Source organism: Homarus americanus, unplaced genomic scaffold (genome assembly GCF_018991925.1).
Source record: "Homarus americanus isolate GMGI-L3 unplaced genomic scaffold, GMGI_Hamer_2.0 scaffold46583, whole genome shotgun sequence".
Classification (NCBI taxonomy): Eukaryota; Metazoa; Arthropoda; class Malacostraca; order Decapoda; family Nephropidae; genus Homarus; species Homarus americanus.
This window is the reverse complement of record NW_024731675.1, coordinates 1,444,236-1,467,703: the sequence shown is the minus strand read 5'-3', so window position 1 is coordinate 1,467,703 and position 23,468 is coordinate 1,444,236. Positions and strand designations below refer to the sequence as shown.

At 40.5% G+C, this 23,468-nt stretch overlaps 1 protein-coding gene across 2 annotated transcripts; it reads right to left on the bottom strand.

The window, feature by feature from the left end:
* Window positions 1-4,516: 4,516 nt before the first annotated feature.
* LOC121867734 (EGF domain-specific O-linked N-acetylglucosamine transferase-like) lies at window positions 4,517-22,671 on the bottom strand. 2 transcript variants are annotated; one of them, XM_042367790.1, is made up of 13 exons: window positions 22,610-22,671; window positions 21,911-22,096; window positions 21,641-21,734; window positions 21,315-21,427; window positions 18,222-18,370; window positions 17,970-18,136; window positions 16,637-16,734; window positions 15,852-15,948; window positions 15,149-15,228; window positions 14,556-14,756; window positions 10,082-10,215; window positions 9,690-9,792; window positions 4,517-6,855 (listed from the first exon to the last, which is right to left on the bottom strand). In XM_042367790.1, the coding sequence occupies exons 2-13, from the start codon at window positions 22,076-22,078 to the stop codon at window positions 6,688-6,690; spliced, it is 1,572 nt and encodes a 523-aa protein (XP_042223724.1). In that variant the 5' UTR covers window positions 22,079-22,096; window positions 22,610-22,671; the 3' UTR covers window positions 4,517-6,687. The 2 variants fall into 2 exon arrangements, with proteins under 2 accessions (XP_042223724.1, XP_042223725.1); XM_042367791.1 differs by having other exon boundaries at window positions 22,579-22,665.
* Between the last annotated feature and the right edge of the window lie 797 nt (window positions 22,672-23,468).

Sequence of the window (23,468 nt, the reverse complement as noted above, 5' to 3'; positions counted from 1 at the left end):
TACGCTCACACTTGTAAACCCGCAGTATCCTTTCATATCTGCAGGTCGGACAACCTCCATCCCCAATCCCAATCCGGTCTGGCTGCTCCAAGAGCTCCAACCGGAACCACCAAACGGGCCGCCTACAGGCAAAGGCCCGTGTCGGACTACGGCCAGACAATCTCAACAACAACAACAAAACCATGAAGATTATTCTACTTAACATTCTCAAACAGACAAGACATCCTCTCAGCAAGTTCCTCACCACACAGCAACTCCCTAGCATTGCATTGTACATAATATATATAAATAGAAAATGCCATTGTGAGTTCCCCTTCTCACCTCCATCCTTAGTGCGAGATCTCCTACATGTACGTATGTATGTGAGCCTAACAAAGAGAAATTTAACAACTAGCCACAAACACTACGCTACAAAGGTACAGTAGGATAGTTTACCCACCAACATCAAAGATTTCAAAGTGTAGTAAAAAATTTATTGTCAGCTTCAATACATAATAAAATACAAAGTTATTAAGGCATCAAATAACAAAATAGACAAACATATTTTATTTACTTGGATAATTATTGAGTTCTGGACAACCAACAGGACATATTTGGGCATTTTATAAACTTATTAATTATTAATGGTAATAACATTGTCAACTCAGAAATACCTTGGAAAATACATGTATGTACTCACACAACACATATATGCAAGAACACACACACACAACACATACAGTATAGTCTGCATTTGCGCGGTCAATTGAACCCGTGGAGGTCTGTGTAAAACGAGAAACACGTAAACGAAATAACATAAGATATGGGATTAATTGAAACAGAGACTGGGCCAAACTCCACTTTTTCCGACACAATACGTAATTGTAGTAAAAATATCATAAATTTATGATGGTATTGCTACACACATAATATCTAAATAAAAAAACTACAAATCTAAAGGTGTTTAACACTTACGTTAGTAGAAGAGATGGGTCGGCACACGTGGATGGCGGCTGGTTCCAAGGCAGAGGGCAGATTAGTTGCCCTCCGGTGAATCACTTTCACTACTCGCAGAGGTTTGCATTGCCTCCCAGACAAACCCCTCAAAGTCCATAGCCTCACTGTCACTATCACTGACTTGGGCTGGCTGTGGTTGTGGTGGGTTGCGGGCGAGGAAGTCCTTAATACTGCGTTGACGACTAGCATTGATGTTGTCGTGATACATCTGGATATACGGCTCCATAACTTTCGTCAGATGGTTATTAGACGCTTCATACCGATGCTTGTCTGGGTCGTTGTCAAGGACGAGCTTAATTTTCTCCCCCAAGTCGATGATTTCCTTCACACAATCATGGCTTGGTCCAGGCAATTCAAGGTTTTTTTCTGGTGGTGGGGGTCCAGTGGAAGCCATTGTGAGGGGAATAGCGGGCACAAGAGAGAACTGTATACGCGGACTGAGAACACTGAGACAGGCCCGGCAAGGTCAGCGACTTCTACCCTCTGGTGGCAGGGCATGTCATGTTACATTAGACCAATCACAGCTAGCGGCGGAGGAAATGCGTGGGTGGTAAGGATGCGTGGCCCAATCACAGTCCGATACGTCATATGACGTCAGCGATAACGTAAGAGCGGCCTAATGCGCACCACTCACCGTGCCACTTCCTGCGTATGGTCAAGAATGGACCGCGTGAGTAAAAAATGGCGTGGCGTGTCTGGACCTCTCCAGCCGCTCGCCGTGTAAATGATGAAATTTACCGCGTAATTAAAACATTTCATTCTGGCAAGGCACCTCGTAAATGACCAAACACGTAAACAAAAACTATGTAAATCCAGACTATACTGTATATGCAAGAATAACACACACACACACACACACAAAACCATAAAATTAATCCTAATATTTGTGTTGATCATCACAATACTTCCATTATCACAGGGTGTGAGGCCTAATTGTCCTTATACTGAGACACACATGAGGCTGTTATGAGTCTACACTGAGGCTTTTATAAGCTTATTTCACCTGATGATTAAACACCCTAAAGTTACCACCAGATGATTTTATTCAGCTTAGGGTAACCACAGCAGTCAACATATTCAGCTTAGGGTAACCACAGCACTCAACATATTCAGCTTAGGGTAACCACAGCACTCAACATATTCAGCTTAGGGTAACCACAGCACTCAACATATTCAGCTTAGGGTAACCACAGCACTCAACATATTCTCCACAAAATCAACAAACTCCATTTCCTCAGTCAACTCATTAACACATTTTAAGGCACATGAAACATACTACAGTTAAACCTCTGTTGAATGAACTACAGTACGGTCTCATATTTGGACACCCATTTAGACTGTAAAAACCTCGAGAATTCAAATCGTCCAAATTTAAATACAACTTCCTATTGAGAAAATTAATTGAGTCTGGTACTTTCGATGTTTGGCTAAATTTGGCCTTATTTACCCTACTTTTGGGTGAATTACTACCTGTAATAAAGCAACATCCTAATAAACCAACGAGAATAACACAGATAAAGTTAAATAAAAACTAAAAACAACACAGAAAAAGTTCCTATGTTCTACAGCTTCAGCTAGAGTTGAACCTGATGACTTGGCAACTTTGTCATCCAAGTAAAACACACACAACAACATTAACTGTCCTTATGTTTTCAACTTTACCACCACTGGTGGGCAGAATTTTTGTTTTAAATTCAGAAACATTAATTAAAATATATATGAACAGTAAATAGGTGTTGCTTTCATATTCTTATGTAGAGTAATGACGATATGTTTTCACATGTGCTCACTTACATACGCGCAGTCTCACTTTTTTCTTTACCATTAATGGTTAGCTTCTTCCATTGTTTCATTTATTAACATTAAATATCATTACTTAAAACAACCATATTATTTTTTTACATTAATTTTACTACAGCTACAACCGGGGTCTTATTTTTTTCAGTTTTTTATGTAGAACCAATCAGTCATTGGTTTTGTAAACAACAAAAACAAAGCCGTCTCGTCTCCTCGTGTGTTTTAATATTCTATGTATTATTAATGAATTGTATTGTTCATTTTGCACACAAACATTAATTCAATCAAAAAGAAATTAATAAACAATAATGAATCTTTTGTACATAAGAGAAATTACGCTGTATTGTGCACTCTCTGAACGTTGGCGGGCCACTCAAACCCGTCGAAATTCGAGTTTCCGCCGTTGAAATTTGAAATTGTGTAGTGTTATTTTTTTTTCCAAATAAAAAACGTCAAATTAAAAAGTCGCGAAATTTGAGAACCTACTGTATATAGAGTGAGAGAAGACCGTTATATGAAGGGTCTGTAACATGTTAACCCTCCATCTAACAGACTATAGTAATATCTACATTAGCAAGAATCCCTCAAACCCAGAACTCCAGCGGCCGGAATTGAAATTTTCTCGGAAAATCGTTCCCAAAGCACAGGAATTTCAGGAAAATTCCGACTTTGGAAACAATTTTACGAGGGGCACATTTTCCGAAAAAATCCGAGACAATTTTCCCGATACCCGGAAAATTCCGGGGATGGGGGAATTTGTTCAGTGTTGCAGAGTCATCTCGTCACCCGGAAATCTCTCATTCCTGGAAGTGCCAATTGTTGCGGCTAATGGTGACATCACTGTAGTAAATAGAGAGAGAAGTCCATTATATCAAGGTCTCACTCTCATACAGTGAGTTCTGCTATAACGCGTGTTTTGACAACGCGAATTGGCTCTAACGCGATTTATGAATAGAGGAACGATATTTGTATAACGCGATTTTTGCTTATTATTTCTCCAATTTTGTGGTATTAACTGTGAATATGGTAAAGAAGAATATCTCCAAGAAGCGTTCTGGTGATCGCATTCCCCGTGATGATTGTAAAAGAAAGGCTATAACCCTTGAAGAGAAGCTCGATGTTATCAACCTCAAAATCACCCTTCTCCCCCATCAAGTTATATTCACATTTTTTCAAGGTAAAGTGTTACATTTACTGTATGATTTCATTATTAGATATGAATGTAACATTTATTTAGACTGTGCTATCCTTTGTGTTAGGCTAACTACTAATTTTTTTCGATTTCGAGTAGTAACCTGCACCTAACCCTATTTTCTCCATAAGCCCTGTTATTTCTATTACGCGAATTTCTATAACACGATGTTTTACAAGAACACAACTATCGCGTTATAGCAGAACTGACTGTACTATCACCCAACTCATTATTTTATCTAGAAAATTTCCCACGAGTTTAAATAAAATTAAAACATCATCACAATTCACCGCCTCCTTCAATAATCATCAAAGTGTTAATACGACCCCATGGAGAGATATATATAAAACATAGGACACAACAGAGTAATATTTTTATAATCAACGGAGTTAATAATCCGCGATGTAGTTAAGATCGGGGCCACGAACGAAGCCATTTGTGGTCTTAAGCTTTTATGGATCACCTGATGATTAGCCCCCCACCCCCCTCCCCAAGTGCTCACCTGAAGAGCTACCTCACATATTAACTAACCAGAAACCTAACCTAACCCTGCAGGTATCTATGGGAGCCGATCTTGTGGTGGTGTACAAATGACCTCGCTCATGACAACACCAGCGCCACAGACCTCCAGAATAATGATCGTCAGCGCCTCAAGTTAATGCCATCATCTCAATGACCCGACAGAGACCTTCATAAGAGGAAGAAACGTATCACCATTAATCACTAAAATATCCTTCACCACCTGAGCTACGAACCTGATATTAAAAAAAGGCATAAATTGTGCATCAGTGTCGTGTAATGGAGTCTGAAATAGGCATGTGTCCTAACCTGAACTTGATACTGTATCATGGTCAGGTGTCGTAACTTTCAGCTAATCGAGTGAATTACATACAGCGCTAACTATTTGGACACTTATATCAACGAAATTATATGTTGTGTGTGTGTGTGTGTGTGTCTGTATGTGTGTGTGTGTGTGTATGTGTGTGTCTGTATGTGTGTGTCTGTATGTGTGTGTGTGTGTGTGTCTGTATGTGTGTGTGTCTGTATGTGTGTGTGTTTCTACTTATTGTCTCAGCTCCCACTCCTCTTGCACCAAATGTACCCCTATATTCCTACTGTACTGTATTTCAATAATAAATAAAGCACATTACTTTATATCATACCTGCCTTAAAACACTATCTTGATGTATAAATAATCAATTGAACAGAACCAAGTGGGTACTGCTTACACTGGACGGGATATAAGGCAGATTTACTCTCAGGGCCGGTCTCTTAGTTGTTATTGGACGGAGGACTCAATGAACAGCACCGGCATACAAATGTTCCTGGATCAATTTTATACATTATTTTTCACGAGCCGAGCCTTTGAGTAACTGAAGGGACGGCTTTACAGTACTTGGCAGAAACACAAAAGCCGATAAAACTCTTAATTCACTTATTTAAAAAAAATACTATTAATAAATTACAATTAAGTTATACCACAAGTTGCCGCATCTGATAAAATACAGAGTTGCCACATCTGATAAAACACAGAGTTGCCACATCTGACAAAACACAGAGTTGCCACATCTGATAAAACACAGAGTTGCCACATCTGATAAAACACACCTGCCACTGTACCAGACGACTGTACAGTACAGCCACCATAAAAGGTCCGTCAGTTTGCTCCCCCATCCATGAACCTGTGCACCTGCTATAGACCCAACAATGATCTGGGATTCAAGGGTTCATGTCTTGGATTCACAGGTCCATGTCTTGGATTCACAGGTCCATGTCTGAGATTCAAGGGTTCATGTCTTGGATTCACAGGTCCATGTCTTGGATTCACAGGTCCATGTCTGAGATTCAAGGGTTCATGTCTTGGATTCACAGGTCCATAGTAAGAAAATCTATATATTGACCCTCTAGAAACTTCCCTGGCCGTGCGGAGGGAGGGAGATAAGGGAGCATTCGTGGTCACCTACGCACTAAGCTTGCCTTTGTGTTCGAGATGGCCAGTAATGCAAATATTTACTGATCATAATACTTATTTGGTATAAATAATTCATTTAGAATATTTTATTTGCAGTATTTTTCATAAAAAGCACTTGGCAACACACACGCAGTCTGTCGCCAGGCTGTCTTTGTGTTTGGTAGAGCAATTAATGCATAAAATAATAATTCCACAAATAAATACATTTATAACATAATCATAGCATTGTTTTACAGTAATACTACACTACAATACAACTACACTACTTTTATCAATATTACCTTGATACAACATGATGAAATGGACAAAGAAAAGTAGGTAATTATGTCCAGGAAGCTTCCCTGTGGCCGAGGGGTGGCGTGACAAGCAAATAGTCACACTGGAACCTCATAACCCGCGCTGGCCATTTAAACAGTGGCGGGAAAAGGAGCGCATTCTGGAACGTTACCCGGGGTGTAGGGGCTAAGGGGAAGGTATTTGGCGGGATTGAACAACACAGAACAGGACAGAATAGGAAAGAAAAAGACAGAACAGGAAAGAAAAGGACAGAACAGGAAAGAAAAGGACAGAATAGGAAAGAAAAGGACAGAATAGGAAAGAAAAGGACAGAACAGGAAAGAAAAGGACAGAACGTGGTAGTATCAACATCAACCACAAATCAACTCGACTAATATCGCCTCACAACCAACACAGATGACCCTTACAACCTCATAACCTAACTTAACCACATTCACAACTCCTCCCGTTGCTGCGACTTATTCAACTGTTCCTGTAGATTCCGCCAGCCTCTGTGCTCCCTGACGTGCTCCGCTGCCTCCTGCATAAGTCGCACGAACTCCTCTCTGTCGAACCAGTAATTCGTGAACTTTTCGTGAGCTCCTTCAGTGGGATGCCTGCCCTGTAAATCACGAAATATATTAAATACAGCATAAAAATCACTAAATACAGCAAAAAACACTAAATACATTAAATACAGCATAAAAATCACTAACTACAGTGGTCCCTCGGTTAACGAGCACAATCCGTTCCAGCAGGTTGCTCGTTAACCGAAACCATTGTTTCAATGGGTTTTTGGGTAATTGGTTCCAGCTCACCGAAAATTGCCTAAAATTCAACAAAAAAGGTAGAAAAGTTCACTTACTTTGAGGTGTGTACAGTATGTAGAAGGCTCCTGGATGATGATGATGATGTGAATTTGAAGTGGGAGGTGGAGGAGGAGAAGGGAGAAGAGAAGGAAGTGGAGGTGGAGGAGAAGCATTTTACTGCTTCTTGGAAGGTGAGTCACCTTCCATGAAAATGTCAGGAACCTCTGGACTGACAGATTCTCCACCAGCAACATCCTCTCTCCTTGAAGTGGAAGGCTGAGGACTAGCATCATCCTCTCTCCTTCTTGAAGTGGAAGGCTGAGGGATAGCATCTTGTTCCCTCTGCCTTTTACTGAAGAAAGTGTCAATTGTGGTCTGTGGGGCATCTGTCCTCCTCACCATTAACTTATGTTTAAAGAAGGAGACCACTGAGTCCTCAACATGACACAAAGTTAGTTCAGTTTTTTCCACTTCTGGGTGCCTTGAAGCCAGTTCCCTGAACTTCTCCCAGTGGTAAATCACATTTTTCAACTGTTTAGCTGACATATGGTCATCACTTTCAATTCCCTCCTCACCATTGTCAGCCTCTACCTCTAACATCTCATCCAGTTGCTTCAAGTCATCAGGAGTAAGTTCCTCCTCATGAGACATCACAAGCTCTTCCACATCCTCCTCCTCCACTTCAAGGCCCAATGACTGACCAATGGACACAATCTCCTGGTCCAACACTGTTTCTTCCTCAAATCCCTCAAAATCATGGACTACTGATGGCCACAGTGCTTTCCATGAAGAATTGAGGGATCTAGTGGAGACTTCTTCCCATGATGACACAATCAATTTTACAGCCTCCAGGATGTTGAATTGTGTCTTCCAGAAATGTTTCAGTGTTAGTTCAGGATCAGTGGAAGCTGCCTGATGACACCTCCTAAACATTTTTTCATGTACAACTTCTTGAAGTTGCTGATCACATTCTGGTCCATTGGCTGTATGATTGATGTAGTGTTGGGAGGCAAAAACAACACTTTCACAAAGTCAAATTGATACTCCAAATTCTGGCAAGTTCAGGGTCATGACCAGGAGCATTATCCATGAGGAGAAGAGCCTTTAAAGGGAGTTTATTGGTGGTTAGGTAGCTCTTGACAGAAGGGCAAAACACCTCAACAGCCCATTCATTAAAGAGCTGTCTTGTCACCCATGCCTTACGGTTGGACTTCCAATAAACTCCAAGCTTTGTTCTTACCACTTTCTGTTGCTTGAACACCCTGGGGTTTTCAGAGTGGTAGACAAGCATAGGCTTCAGTCGGAAATCCCCTGAAGCATTGGCACCAAGCAATAGAGTGAGACGGTCTTTCATGGGTTTATGCCCAGGTAAAGAGGCTTCATCTCTGGTGATGAATGTTCTTTTGGGCATCTTTTTCCAGAACAGCCCAGTTTTGTCCACATTGAACACTTGCTGTGGAAGATAATTTTCTTCTTCCATCAGTTCTTTAAATTCACTAAAAACTTTGCTGCCCCTTCCTTATCAGCACTGGCAGCTTCACCATGCCTAATAACACTGAAAATGTCACTTCTTTTCTTAAATTTTTCGAACCAGCCTTTGCTGGCCCGAAAATTTTCAAATTCTGTGCCTGAAGAACCAGGTTGATCTGCCTTTAAATGTTCGTAAATCTCCCCGGCTCTTTCACAAATGAATTCAGTAGAAACTGAATCACCTTTCATCTGTTTTTCCCTAATCCAGATGAGAAGTAACCTCTCTGTTTCTGCAATTAGGTCTCTACTTTTAAACACTCTTGTAGATTTGTCTCTCACTTTCACTTCTTTAAATTTGTCTTTCTGTGCAAGAATTGTTGACACAGTTGATGCCGTCATGCCATATTCTTTGCATAGCGCATTTGTTCTAATGCCTTGTTCATGTTTTTTTTATAATTTCCTGCTTGGTTTGGATTGAAATCGCTTTTCTTGATCTCTTAGGCCCCATGCTGGATTCAAACAATGTCAACACGTGTTTTTTAAAGTTAAACTTGTTGTAAATAAAGAATATTTTCTTTAAAATAACACTGCACTGGGCTATATATTGTCAATATGTAAAATAAATTTCAAAATGACCAATAATTTGCTTGGAAACACAGAAAAAAAGCATTTAGTTGAAGAGAGTCTCAAGCAAGATATTACCTCCAGTGAAAACAGAGAGAGACTAACGCTTGTTTGCTGTGTTAAGAGGCTGGATGCCGTGCATTAAACTAGTCACTTTACCTTCAATTATGATCAATAATTGTTAAAATTACTAAAAAACCTAATATTAAACTTTTAAAATTATTGAATAGTATAAACTTCTTGATATTTACTAAAATAGTAAGGAATTTAAGCCCTAGAACCGATTAATGTATTGGCGGACTAATACTACAGCTGGTTGACCGCCAAGTGCAAGCCAAAACATGTTGAGGTCGGCTCGTAAGAAACTTGTTAACCGAGGGGTTGCTCGTTAACCGAAGTTAAGAATCTTATGGGAGGTAACTCGTTAACCGAGGCGCTCGTTAATTGAGGGACCACTGTACATTAAATACAGTATAAAAATCACTAAATACATTAAATCACACTTCATCTAGAGAGAGAGAGAGAGTGTTACCACATCGTTCACAATAAATACCTTATCTTGTGGGGTTAGTTTGGCTGGGTCTTGCCACGTCAGGTATTTGATCCCTCGTAAACGTGCCAGATCCTTGAAGCAGTTTGGGTCACCACAATTGTATCTGGAAATGTGGTGAACATAATGTTAGAATGTTTGTTAGGTGAAAGGAAATGGTGGATTGGATGTGCTTGATGCTTAGACAGACATACACACAAACCCAACACACTCACAAAACACACAGTGACACATAGAGCATGTACAAAACACACACACACACAAACATAAAAAACACTGTACACACAAAGCACACACACACACATAAAAAGATGTACTGTACACATAAATCACATTAAAACACTCACAAAAAGCACACATACACACACACACACACAGAACAATACAATACTCACAGTTCCAAGACAACAGCCCAGTCAGGAAGAAAGAGCAGATGGGTCAGACCAGCACCATGCATACCAATAAATACATCTGTCCATTGGTCTTGCCTCAGCTGCTGGTGGAAGTCCATCTCGTGGCTGTAGTCCACCTGATGGGGCACGACATTTATCGACCTCAGTCCAAGAACAATATTGTATTTTTAATGATTTTTGGATCTATAAGGAGATTAAGGCTCTGAGCTTATTTCACCTGATGATTACACACACTCTTATGCTACCTGAGTTGGATTATGTTGCTACCTGCCCCAGCTCAGTTGCTACCTGACCCAGCTCAGTTGCTACCTGCCCCAGCTTGGAGAAGGACGTGCCCCCAAGTGCTCCCGTTAGTGACCAAGGAAAATGGCCGCCTTGGATCCTTGTGTCTTGGGGGAAGAGGAGCGGAGTGTGAGGAAAGACGACCTCCTCGCCACTCTGTTAAGGCAGCTGGGGCAGTTGAGGAGTGAGATTGACACTCTAAAGGGGGAAAATGAACCCCTCAGGACTGAACTCCTTCAGGTAGGTGTCCTGCCTAGCAGGACACCTACCTGAAGGAGGAGCAGGCGTGGAGAGTGGTTGTCTCCAAGGGGACTAGGGTCAGACTCAGGAAAGCTGACCAGGGTGTGGAGTGTAGTAACCCCTATCAGGTGCTGGAGGAAGCTGGCGGGGAAGAGAAGAGGCAGGACGGTGTGGTGCAGGGAGAGGAAAGGGCAGTTGTACAAACCCTGCCCAGTGGTAAGGTCGTGGTAGTTGGGGACAGCCAGGTGAGGTTATTAGATAGGACTTTTTGTGCAAGAGATAGGAAACGTAGGACTAGGGTGTGTTTTCCTGGGGCTGGGATAGGGCATGTAGCTGAGAGGATAGACAGGGTTTTGTCAGGGGAGGGTACCAATCCAGTAGTGTGTCTTAGTGTGGGAGGAAACGACATAGGAAAGGTTAGAAGTGAGGAACTTTTCAAGAGGTATAGGGAGGCGCTGGGGAAGATTAGAGATAGGGGAGGGATCCCAATAGTATGTGGTGTCTTGCCTAGAAGAGGGGTTGGTCGTGAATGGCTGTCCAGGGCAATTGCTATAAATTGCCGACTGGAAAAACATTGTGCAAACAATGGTTGGGCATTCATTGATAGCTGGCAACGATTCTATGGCAACGACTACCTGTACAGTCGTGACGGAGTACACTTGTCTCGTGCGGGGGTAAAGACGTTGTCTGCATCCCTGGAGCGTGAAATTGTCACTCCAAAGGGGGGGTTTCGCCAGTAGAGAGAGGTCGGGGAAAGTGGGAGTCAAAAAACAAGCAGGTCCTGGGAAGTAAAATTGGTTACTCAGGACAAGGGGTAAAACAGGACCAGGGAAGGGTAGGTTTAAATGTATACTATACAAACAGTAGGAGCGTTAGAAATAAAATAGACTTGCTGAGAGCGGTTGTATGTACCGAGAATGTAGACGTCATAGCAATCACCGAAACTTGGATGAATCTGGCGAGCAAAATTTTTTTATCAGAGTACCACATAGAAGGGTACAACCTTTTTCACAAGGACAGGGAAGGGGGGGAGGGGTCGCACTCTTCGTCAAGGATACATTAAAATGTTGTATTAATAATTCAATAAAGGGTGAAATAGGAACCGAGTCTGTATGGGTAGAAATCACGGAAGGAAGAGAAAAACTAATTATGGGAGTGATTTACAGGCCCCCAAGTCTTGGCAAAGAAGCAGCTCAGCCCATATGGCAGGAAATGAGTAGGGCAGCAAAATATAACAACCTATGCATTATGGGGGATTTCAACTTCAGAAATATTGACTGGGACAACATTGTAGGTGACTGTGAATCTGAAAACTTCCTAGATGCAGTACAGGACAATTTTTTGAAACAACTAATTACAGAACCTACTAGAGGTGACAATATATTAGACCGAGTATTAACAAATAAAGAAAATATTATCAGAGATATCACAGTAGGGGAAGAACTAAGTAACAGTGATCACAGACAAATCAGGTTCATCCTAAATTGGGAAATGAAAAACAATGACAATATGGTCAGAGTCCCAAAGTTTCGGTTGGCGGATTATCAGGGGTTAAGAAGGTACCTAGGTGAGGTCACCTGGGAACAGTCACGTCAGTCCCCAGTAGGAAGGGGTGAGGTCATGGATGACACAACAATTGATCATGACTATAATATATTCACAAGTATACTACATAAAGCACAAGAACAAAATATACCATACAGAAAAATTAGGTCAAATAAGAATGAGCCAAGGTGGATGACCAGAAAACTTAAACATGACAAAGGAATAAAGAAAGGCATTTATAAGAAATTAAAGGGAGGGGAGTAGCAGCTCAGAAATAGGTATAATGAACTATCTAGGAATGTTAAGAAAAATGTAAGGAAAGCAAAGAGAGAATATGAAATAAAAATAGCAAGAGAATCCAAGGCGAATCCCAAGGGATTTTTCCAGGTATATAGAACAAAAGTCAAGGACAAAGTTGGGCCTTTAAAGTCAGGGAGAGGAGAAGTGATAAATGGAAGTGAAGAAATAAGCAAAGCATTGAACAGCTACTTCTTATTAGTTTTCACATTAGAAATTTGCGAGGAAATTCCAGAGGTGGAACTGATATTTAGGGGAATGGAAGAAGAGAAATTAAAGAATATCACTATCAGAAGAGAGGATGTTCTTAAGAGGATAAATAAACTAAAGAAGACAAAATCCTCAGGGCCGGATGAAATATTCCCTCGAATCTTGAAAGAGTGTAGGGAACAGATTAGTGGACCCCTCGTAAATTTATTTACAAAATCATTAGACACGGGAGTTGTGCCAGACTTGTGGAAGTAGGCAAATGTGGTACCCATATTCAAAAAGGGAGACAGAGCATCAGCGTCAAATTACCGGCCGATCAGATTGACGTCAGTAGTGGGGAAATTTCTTGAATCAATTATAGCAGATAGCATCCGATCGCATTTAGAGAAAAGCAAATTAATCTACGACTCTCAACATGGGTTTACAAAGGGAAAATCTTGTCTAACAAATCTGCTGACGTTTTTTAGGAAAGTCTTCGAGGTAGTAGATAATGACGAAAATTACGATGTTATTTACTTAGACTTTAGCAAAGCATTTGACAGAGTACCGCATCAGAGGCTTCTGAGAAAAATTAAGGCTCATGGTATCGAGGAAAGTTTTAAATTGGATAAAATCATGGCTCACCAATAGAACGCAGAGGGTCAGCGTAGATGGTGTTAAATCTGAGTGGGGCAGTGTAACCAGTGGGGTTCCCCAGGGGTCAGTACTAGGCTCACTCTTGTTCATAATCTACATAAACGATCTAGATACTGGGATCAGCAGTGACATAAGCAAGTTTGCGGATGACACCAAAATAGGGCGGCAGATTAATTCAGGGCAGGATGCAAATGCATTACAGGAGAATCTAAATGAACTGCATGGGTGGTCTGAAAAATGGCAAATGAAATTCAACACCAGCAAGTGCAGCGTACTTAATATTGGAAGAAGAAATACTGTCAATGTATACAGCCTTAACAACATCAACCTAGAAAAGTCGACTTGTGAAGGAGACCTAGGGGGACTTGTAAGCCCAGACCTACGGCCTAGAAAACAGTGCGTTAATGTTTGAAATAAGGCAAACAGGGTATTGGGTTTTATATCTAGAAGTGTAAGTAATAAGAGTGCAGAGGTCTTATTGCAACTATATCTTGCGCTAGTCAGGCCGCACCTCGATTATGCGGTTCAGTTCTGGTGCCCCTATTATAGAATGGATATCAATTCACTAGAGTCGGTGCAGCGAAGAATGACGAAAATGATTCTGGGACTTAGAAACCTTCCATATCAGGATAGGTTAAAGAAACTAAACTTGCATTCCCGAGAAAGACAAAGAGTGCGGGGAGATATGATAGAAGTATTTAAGTGGGTTAAAGGAATCAACAAAGGTGATATAGATAAAGTTCTTATAATATCCGAGCAGGATAGGACTCGGAGCAACAGATTTATGTTGGATAAGTTTAGTGTAGGTTTAGGAGGGAGATAGGAAGGAACTGGTTCACAAATAGGGTGGTGGACGAGTGGAACAAGCTTACCAACTTTGTAGTAAGTGCTGGAACGCTGGAAAGTTTTACAAGGAGGCTAGATAGATTCATGGATGATAGAGAGTGGTAGTAACTCTCGACAGGAGCTGCCATGCACAGACCAACCGGCCTATTGCAGACTCCTTATTTTCTTATGTTAGGTTACGTAGGCTTGGGATGGGTTAGGTTAGGTTAGGTTAGGTTAGGTTAGGTCAGGTAGGCTTGGGATGGGTTAGGTTAGGTTAGGTAGGCTTGGGATGGGTTAGGTTAGGTAGGCTTGGGATGGGTTAGGTTAGGTTAGGTAGGCTTGGGATGGGTTAGGTTAGGTCAGGTAGGCTTGGGATGGGTTATAAACTAAGTGATGACCCCTATTCCTCATGACTCACCTTCCTCACAACAAAACTCTTATCTCTTCTGACGGCCTCGATGAGTTCCGCCTCATTTAAGACTCGTCGGAATTCAGTCTCCCGCGAGAGGAATGTCACGTGTATCTTCCCGTCCCCGACAGTTCTCTCCGGGATGTGCAAGCGGTGGATGAGGTGGTGAGAGAAGGCGTGGAATAAACCGCTGTTCTCACATCCCCAAATCTACAAAAATAAACAAGAAAAATAAATCTTAATATATATTTTATTTTCATGTATATTACAGTAACTTATTGTAGCGGTTACGTTAAATATTATATTGATTTTAATACGTTGAAGTGGCAGCTATGTTAAGAATTAAATTAAGTGTTAATGTATATAGTATTTACACCATGAACCAGAAATTTATAACCAAATTGTCAACAAAGTTTTTATTACATGAGAGCTGTAGTACAGAATCATGGTAGAGAAATAGTGTAGAATTATGGTAGTGGTATAGTATAGAATTATGAGTATTGTAGTACAGGTGTTGCAGTACAGGTGTTGCAGTACAAGTGTTGCAGCACAAGTGTTGCAGCACAAGTGTTGCAGTACAAGTGTTGCAGTACAGTACATACAATGGGAGTGTTGTAGTAGAGGCCAAAGACCATCCGAGGCAGTAGCGGCAACACCACCTCCTTGAAGCACACCCGCTGCCCTGGTGAACACAACATGACTTAGTTGGTAACACTCTAACATCAGATATTAACACCAACACACCTAACCTAACCAAATGGACTCCCAATATAATGGACTTTCCTCTCTGTACTTCTTTAAATAGATAGTGTACAGTACTTCACTGCCAAGTCCAAATACAGTTAGGGTAAAGTTCTCAACCCTGCAAAACATCCGACCCCAAGACATTCAAATAAAGGCTTCCCAACCAGTAAAGACCACCGAGAACCCTGATTGGTGGAGGTAATGCTACAACAACCAATCACAAGTCACATTAACATACACAGCTGCATGAAGGGTATGTTTATGCCATTTGCCTCTGTCTACGCAGCAGTAATTGGGGACCTGAATGTTAATCAATTTATAGATCATTTACCAAGACAATGGTTAGCCAGTGCAGTTGGTGAGTTGTCCGGTCTTCTCGGACTATTCCTTGACACTGGGTCACGTAACACATTAGGGTGTGGTTGTTGTGTTGGCAGCAGCTTCTACACCTTAAACAAATTCACGCCTAGGTGGCCCAAGGGACGGCCATCTTTGAACACGAGGGGCAACCATTATTATTATTATGTGTTACAGTAGAACTCTTATGCATTACAGTGTTACCTGAGACAGAGTTAAGAGTCCAAATGGGGTTCTTGGTAAAAGCATCGAAGGCTGACCCGAAGTTGGTGCGGTACACGAGAGTCTCCCATATAAGGATCTGTAATGGGGTGACACATTACCACACATCCTCCCAGTTAAATCAACATATTCAAGGGGTTAAGTCATCATATTCAAGGGGCTAAGTCATCATATTCAAGGGGCTAAGTCATCATACTCAAGGGGTTAAGTCATCATACTCAAGGGGTTAAGTCATCATACTCAAGGGGTTACATACTCAACCAGGGCCGGATTTACCTTCTTGTGGGCCCCAGGCCAAACTCATCAGTGGGCCCACCATGGCCCACCAGTTGAAGACCACTGCAGGCCTATACTTATTGTACAGGGGCCCCATACTCTGGGCCCTATACTTATTGTACAGGGGCCCTTATGGTTGTGAATATATTATATAATGAAATACTCGGTGTACACTTGAAACAAAGTTATACGCTGGCACGCTGCACGACAAATTAGTTTCAGTGGGGCCCCAGATACCGGTGGGCCCTAGACCAATGGTCTACTTGGCCTATTGGTAAATCCGGCCCTGAACTCAACTAAACTAACCCGTGGTACTCAGTGGGTCGACATAGTATTCAAGGGGCTAAAACACATAGAATAACAACCAAATATAGAGCAAAAAACACAACAGGTAACAAATGACAGGTAACACACAACAGGTAACACACAACAGGTAACACACAACAGGTAACACACAACAGGTAACACACAACAGGTAACAAATGACTCACCTGTGTGTCGCGGGAGAAGGCAGATGAGTCAGTGTTGTTGACATGTTGTGACGCATAGAGGTTGAAGAAGTCGCAGAAGTGGTGATACAAATTAACAGCTGCGGGTAAATAGACTAATGAGGGTCGCGTGGTGATTACCTTCTGACCTGGTTTATTTCACCCTTGAGATTAACGACTTATTGTTAATCTTACTATATATTAACCTGACATTACCCGGTGTTAATCTGTTTTAACTTAACATAATCTAATGAATTCTAACATAACCTGACTTCATCTAACACTAACTCAGGCTGTTATCTTAGGCTGTATCAAGTGTTTGTAAGAAAGAAAATGTCTACGATCTAATCAACAACTTGCTATAAAGAACAATACAGGTGTACTTAGCCCGGCTACTGGTAAAATACAATCATTAATACAAACTAAAATCTCATTTACTATACATTCATTAATCATTACATGTATGCTGTATATTTTAATGTTATTATAATTTATCATAAAAATGTATATACGTATGCAATAAATAACTATACTTTTTACTCAAGGTGTTAAGACGTCGTACTCAAGGGGTTAAGACGTCGTACTGAAGGGGTTAAGACGTTGTACTCAAGGGGTTAAGACGTCGTACTCAAGGGGTTAAGACATCGTACTGAAGGGGTTAAGACGTCGTACTGAAGGGGTTAAGACATCGTACTGAAGGGGTTAAGACGTCGTACTGAAGGGGTTAAGACATCGTACTGAAGGGGTTAAGACATTGTACTGAAGGGGTTAAGACATCGTACTGAAGGGGTTAAGACATCGTACTGAAGGGGTTAAGACATTATACTTACGTGACACAAAAATTAGTATTCCAGTGAACCTTTTATTGAGACCATGAACCTTCAATTTAGATCAGTTGTGTCAAAGATGTGTGGATCTCATAAATTGATATACAGTAGAAAGGTTTTTAAACGCATCACAAAAATAGGTTGGGATATATTCTTAGTGAAATCAACTTCTCAGTCACCTCGAGAGAAAACTGGTTTTTTTCCTAAGTTATTTTGCTGGGTGAGGAGAGAAAACACAGGGACATCACAGTATGGGATTCCTGCGTCCATTTCCAAGTGGTTGTGTTGTCAATCACTACAGGGAGCGATCGACATGTACTACAAATGTATAATGCTTACGACACCACTAATGCAACCGTGCCGATGGAAACAACCGCATTTCAATATGCTCTATTATTGGCATTTCACGTGAATGGAATCCTAGCTTAAGTCTTCAACAACAAGACTCCCAATGCATCAGTCAGTTTTATCATCACGTACTTGCATCAGTCAGTCTTATCATCACTTACTTGCATCAATCTTCATAATAAACGTCGGAGTGTCAACCCAGAGGTCACACATCCTGCCGCCGGCCGCCACCGTGTCCTCCTGCTCGGTGAAGTGACGCAGCTCCGGCGCCCACGACTGAAGGGGACTAATTTGTACAGCTTGTCGTGCCAGAAGATTTTTATTTAACCTGTAATACACGATAACATTAGTCGAATTATCCCGTAGTCGTAAATCTCACACATTACAGGAATTTAGAGAGATGATAAACACACCTGCAATGACCGCCGATCTGCCCCGAGTCCAAGACGTCCATATGATAGTGCACCACCTCCTTGCGGTGTTTCAGTGGGCGGAAGTCAATGTATATGTTCCTCCCTCGACAGAACTGCAGGTAGTCTACACACTCCAACGATGAATCACCCTGTAACAAGAATGTAATATGTACTTTATATTGATCATTTCCCCAACCTAACCCCTTGAGTACAATGAAAACCCCATGAGTATGATGGTTTAACCCCTCGAGTACTATGATGATTTAACCTTTAAGTACTATGATTTAACCTTTGAGTACTATGATTTAACCTTTGAGTACTATGATTTAACCTTTGAGTACTATGATTTAACCTTTGAATATTATGATTTAACCTTTGAGCGGTAGGCACTGTGGAACTGCAGCACCCCTATTTCACCTGATATATATGTATTATATAATATAATATATCATATATGCTTATTTATTTATGCTTGTACAAGATATTTAAAACTATTATCAATAATCCTTAAACTTAATGTCAATGGCCGTCCTCTAATTCCGAGAAACAAAAAACCCTGTATGTGGAACTGTCTTACTCGACAGTTCCAATAACGGGCCTTTGCTTTGTCTAGCGCATGTCCTGGAGGCAAGCGGGGGCGAGCACTGTGGATCACACAGTGCCGATCTGGTTATCAGTGTGGGAGGTAGTGTTTACGCATCATCCTGTGTGGTGCTTACGTTCCGTCAAGAGTATCTGAATGTGATAAATTGTAGGTGATGTGAGTGAACTTCAACAACTTAAATTTTCACAGTTGTCTCTTCATGAGAAAGTTGTTATTAAGACAAGAGGCCGTCCCTCACCTGATATTCAAATATCTCGGCCAGGAATAAGCAACAGTAAGAGTTATATTCGTAGCTTTCATTCAGAATGGTACCAAAGGAAAAGTTGGCTCTGTGGTTGTGAAGTAAAAAAAAATACATTATTTTGTTTTCCGTGTTTGTTGTTTGGAATTGGAAGTGATGTAACTTGGACAATAGACGGCTTTAGAAATATAAACAAAATGAAAGAAAAATATGAAAAACATGAAAAGTCAAAGAAGCATTTTGAAGCGTGGTTTCACTATCACTTTTAGGAAGCGTAAATATTAAAGAAAAACTTAATGAAGCCTATAGACTTATGATCAATGAGCATAACAGGAAGGTTACCAAGAAACGTGAAAGTCCTTTACGTGGACGTGATGAAAAAGATGATTCAGTAAATCCAGGTGTATTTAGGGGATTAATAAATTTTGCATCTAAATTAGACCCAGATTTAAAGAACCATTTAGAAACAAGTACAGTCTTCACACGTGTTTCTAAGACTATTCAGGATGAGATACTTGACTGCCTGATGCAGATATACCATGATGAGATAAAGAAAGAGATTAAAGAAGCTTCATTTGTAGCTGTCACGGCTGATGACACAACAGATGTTTCAGAACACACTCAAATGGTAATTGTTCTACGGTACGTGCTGAGTGAAGAAATATTTGAGCGTTTTGGGGGATTCTTTATTTTAGAAAATTTAACTGCAGATGGCATATCAAAATGTATTCTAGAGCAGTTAGATATAATCCTTCAAGGAAATAGAAAAAAACTGATAGCACAGACATTTGATGGTGCAAATGTCATAAAAGGCAAGAAAGGGGGCGTTCGGGCAAAAATAAAAGCAGTTTATAATAATGCACATTTCATTCACTGTTATGCTCACCAACTGAATCTGATAATGAGAACTGCAGCAAGTATTACGCGGGACTCAAGAATATTTTTCTCTAACGTTTTGGCTATACCAACATTTTTCTCAAGATCACCACAACGTGTATCCATTCTCAATAAGCATATGAACGTCAGCATTCCAGGCCCATCCTCTACAAGGTGGAACTTTAACATACGGACCGTGAACAAAGTTCATGAAAATTTGCAACCTTTAAAAAGCCGCCTTGCTGAAATCCAGTCGACGGTAAATGCAGATCGAACCACTTCAGAAGCAACAGGAATTTTGCACTACCTGAATAATGAAAAATTCATGTTCTGGTTGGAGCTTTTTCATCAGATCATGCCTCATGGTAAAGTAATTTACAACCAAATGCAGTCTCGAGAAATTGATGTGTTTAAAGTACACGAATATATAACAAATTTCAAAGCTGCTATTTTAGAAATAAGAAACTCGAAGTACTGTGAGAATCCTTCAAAGACGCTCCTGGCTGAAGCAAAGGAAGTATGTGACTGCTTATGTGTTGATATAGTGGAGAGATATTCCTTCACTAAACAATCAGTAGCTGCTAAATTAGTCAACAAGAAAAGCTTCACTAGTCTTAAGAATAAACTGCCTACAGAAGAGATAGGATTGACCACTGAGGCATATCCCATGAGTGACAAAGACAAATTAGAAACTGAACTTAGAGTATTCTACAGTAGGTCCGATATGCATGAATATTGCAGATTAATTAACCTGCTGAAATTTATCTTGGAAAATAATTTAGATGGTGTTCTTAGCGAGATTACGAAACTGATAAAAATCCTCTTGACAATTCCTATGACTACATCAGAGCCTGAACGCTGCTTTTCAACATTAAAAAGAATAAAAACTTTTCTGAGGAGCACAATGAATCAGGAAAGGCTAAATGCACTTTTCGCTCAAAATAAAAACAAGAAGAATGGATTTTATTTTTAAATAAATTTGGATCAAGCTAGACTGGAGTATTTTATCTGTAGGTGTTAAATGTTTTTATTTTTACCATACTTTTATTATTGTATTATTTTTATCATTATATACACCTACTGTATTTCTGTGTGTGTCTCTTACACAATATTAAAACGATTCTTGAAAATGTTTTGAAGCAGCACCCCCACGAGCCGCCACTGCCTTTGAGTATTTTGGTTTAACCTTTGAGTATATAGGTTAGGTTGGATTACATTAAATTCAGTTACATTAGGTTGGATTAAGTCAGATTATATAGATCAGATTAACACAACTATCCTTAACATCAATCAAACTGCGGACACCAATCCTCAGACAACCTAAAAATGACGACTTAAAAAACAAGACCAATCCGCCGTAAGAGAACGTCACCTCTCGCTGCGGCTCACAGATCACTTGGAGTTGTTGTCGCTTCTCCTTGATGTAACCAAAGTCTCCCTGATGGTAGAAGGTCGAGATCTGTTCTTCTTTACTCTTCACCCAACCTGTTAACATTAGCAAGAGTTAGTCGAGAAGTGCGTAGGTTTGCCGCCACATTATTTATTTCACCTGATGATTAAATACTCTATTCCTGTCTGGGGAGGAGAGGGGGGGGGGGTTAGGTTAAGTTGGGTATGCAATCATCAGGTAAATTAACTGGATCATCTTGTTCAACACATAAATGGGTGATTATGGTCTAATTAAGGTGACAAACTGACCTCTAGCATCACCGGGACAGGACGGGTGACTGTACGCTCGGTCAGTCGTACAGTCGTCCTCGTAACCCCAACACGCTGGCCGGTCAAGGTGCATCTATAAGAAACAGAAAATTTAACTGATACAACAATACATTCATTTATAAACTACTGTATACTGTATTGCTGATAAAAGAAATACAGTACATATATTGCTCATTATTACAGAAGCACATTTTTTTGGTCACCCTGTACAACACATTTTTTGGGTCACCCTGTACAGCATCATCTCACCTTATAGGGACAAGACGCACTTCTCCGACACTCCTCGGCCACCTGTGGGTTATTGTTGAAGAAGAAGGCCAGGTGTTGTGGGTGGAGCTGCAGGGCGTCCCACTGGTAGCCGCCTGTACCAGCAGCAGCCCACAGCAACACAAACACCCACGTTCTGTAGTGTTTCATCTTTGTGTTGTACAGTAACTGAAAATAAAGGTGTAAGGTAAATTCTACATGATATTTATACAAAAAAAATACTTATTATAAAAAATTTTCTGACCTAACTTGGACGCCCAGCCAGAGACAATGTTCATATCACCAGAAGATTAACTCACCTAACTTATTTCAACTGATGATTTAAAACCCGAATGTTAATCTAACCTGATAACTTAACACCCATATCCTAACCTAACCTGACGATAACAGACCCAAATCCTGACCTAACCTGAATATTTTGACTGACACAAAACTTTTAGAATTGTACTGTAATGGTGAGGTCAGGTCAGGTCAAGGGTGACTCGACTAACTGAACACTCTTAACCCCTTGTGTATGGGGTCCCTTCTGAGCTGATTAAAAACAGCATCCCTGTAATAAGTAGTTAAAACATAAACTAGATTAATATAAGAAATAGTTTGATATGTCGGGTCAAGGAAGGTACTGTAACTCCTATAACAGATTAAAATACCTTCCCATATATAATGTAGACACTAACTCACTTGTGTTAGTCTATAGGACCACACACTATTAAGTCGGCCGCCACACTGACGCTCTGAGGCTGCTTACGTCACCCAACAAACATCCACTCTCATTGGTTGCTGGATTTTATTTTATTTTGAGTTTATATCAGCTAAATACTCATAAATTTCCCTCTATTTGAAGCCTTACATTGAGATAATAAAATAAGTTAATAATATATATGTCATAAAATGGAAGATAATTATAAAATAAGCGTAAAATAAACAATATGTTTGATGGTGGACGATGACGTATAATGACGTCATAAGGTTTAACCAATCACAGATGGTTAAAACGATGTTTGGTCGCTTCTTTAGTGAGAGTCAAAGGTTGTGTGGCAGATAGCCCCCAACCCCTTCTCTTACCTGCCCCACCAGGTACACGCCCGAGGACACTAAGGTCATGTGTCAAGTTTACTAAAAACAAGACACAAGTGAACATTTCATCCTCACTGTCCATTTATAAGTTTAACGTGATATTTACAAGTGTTATTACAAGTACTATTATTTATTTTATTTTTATTAATTTGAGTTATTAATATTTTTATTAAGGTTAGCATTAGAGTGATTAATCTTCAAGTGAGGTTAGGTTAGCATATCTGTTCTGATTATTGCTCATTTCTCTGTCGTTATCAGTTAGCTCGCCGGTATCTGACTATTGGTCCAATCTTTTCTCATGTTTTAGTTTGATACGTTTGATAGAATCCCTTGGGGTTTGACTTCGCCTCCCTTGCTACTGCAGTGGAAATTTCCCCTACAACTACAACTGCCGTTTGTCGCTGACTGGCTGATCCCTTTTCGGGTTACCCAGCCAATGCCTCGTGGTCTAAGGTCGGCTACT

Excerpts from the sequence above, each read along its gene's own strand:
- LOC121867734 (XM_042367790.1), bottom strand. The coding sequence starts at position 22,078 with ATGAAACACTACAGAACGTGGGTGTTTGTGTTGCTGTGGGCTGCTGCT. Across the intron at positions 18,371-21,314 it reads TCTGTGAGCCGCAGCGAGAG|GGTGATTCATCGTTGGAGTG; the intron begins GTGACGTTCTCT and ends TTCTTGTTACAG. Across the intron at positions 15,949-16,636 it reads CCTTCTCCCGCGACACACAG|ATCCTTATATGGGAGACTCT; the intron begins GTGAGTCATTTG and ends ACCCCATTACAG.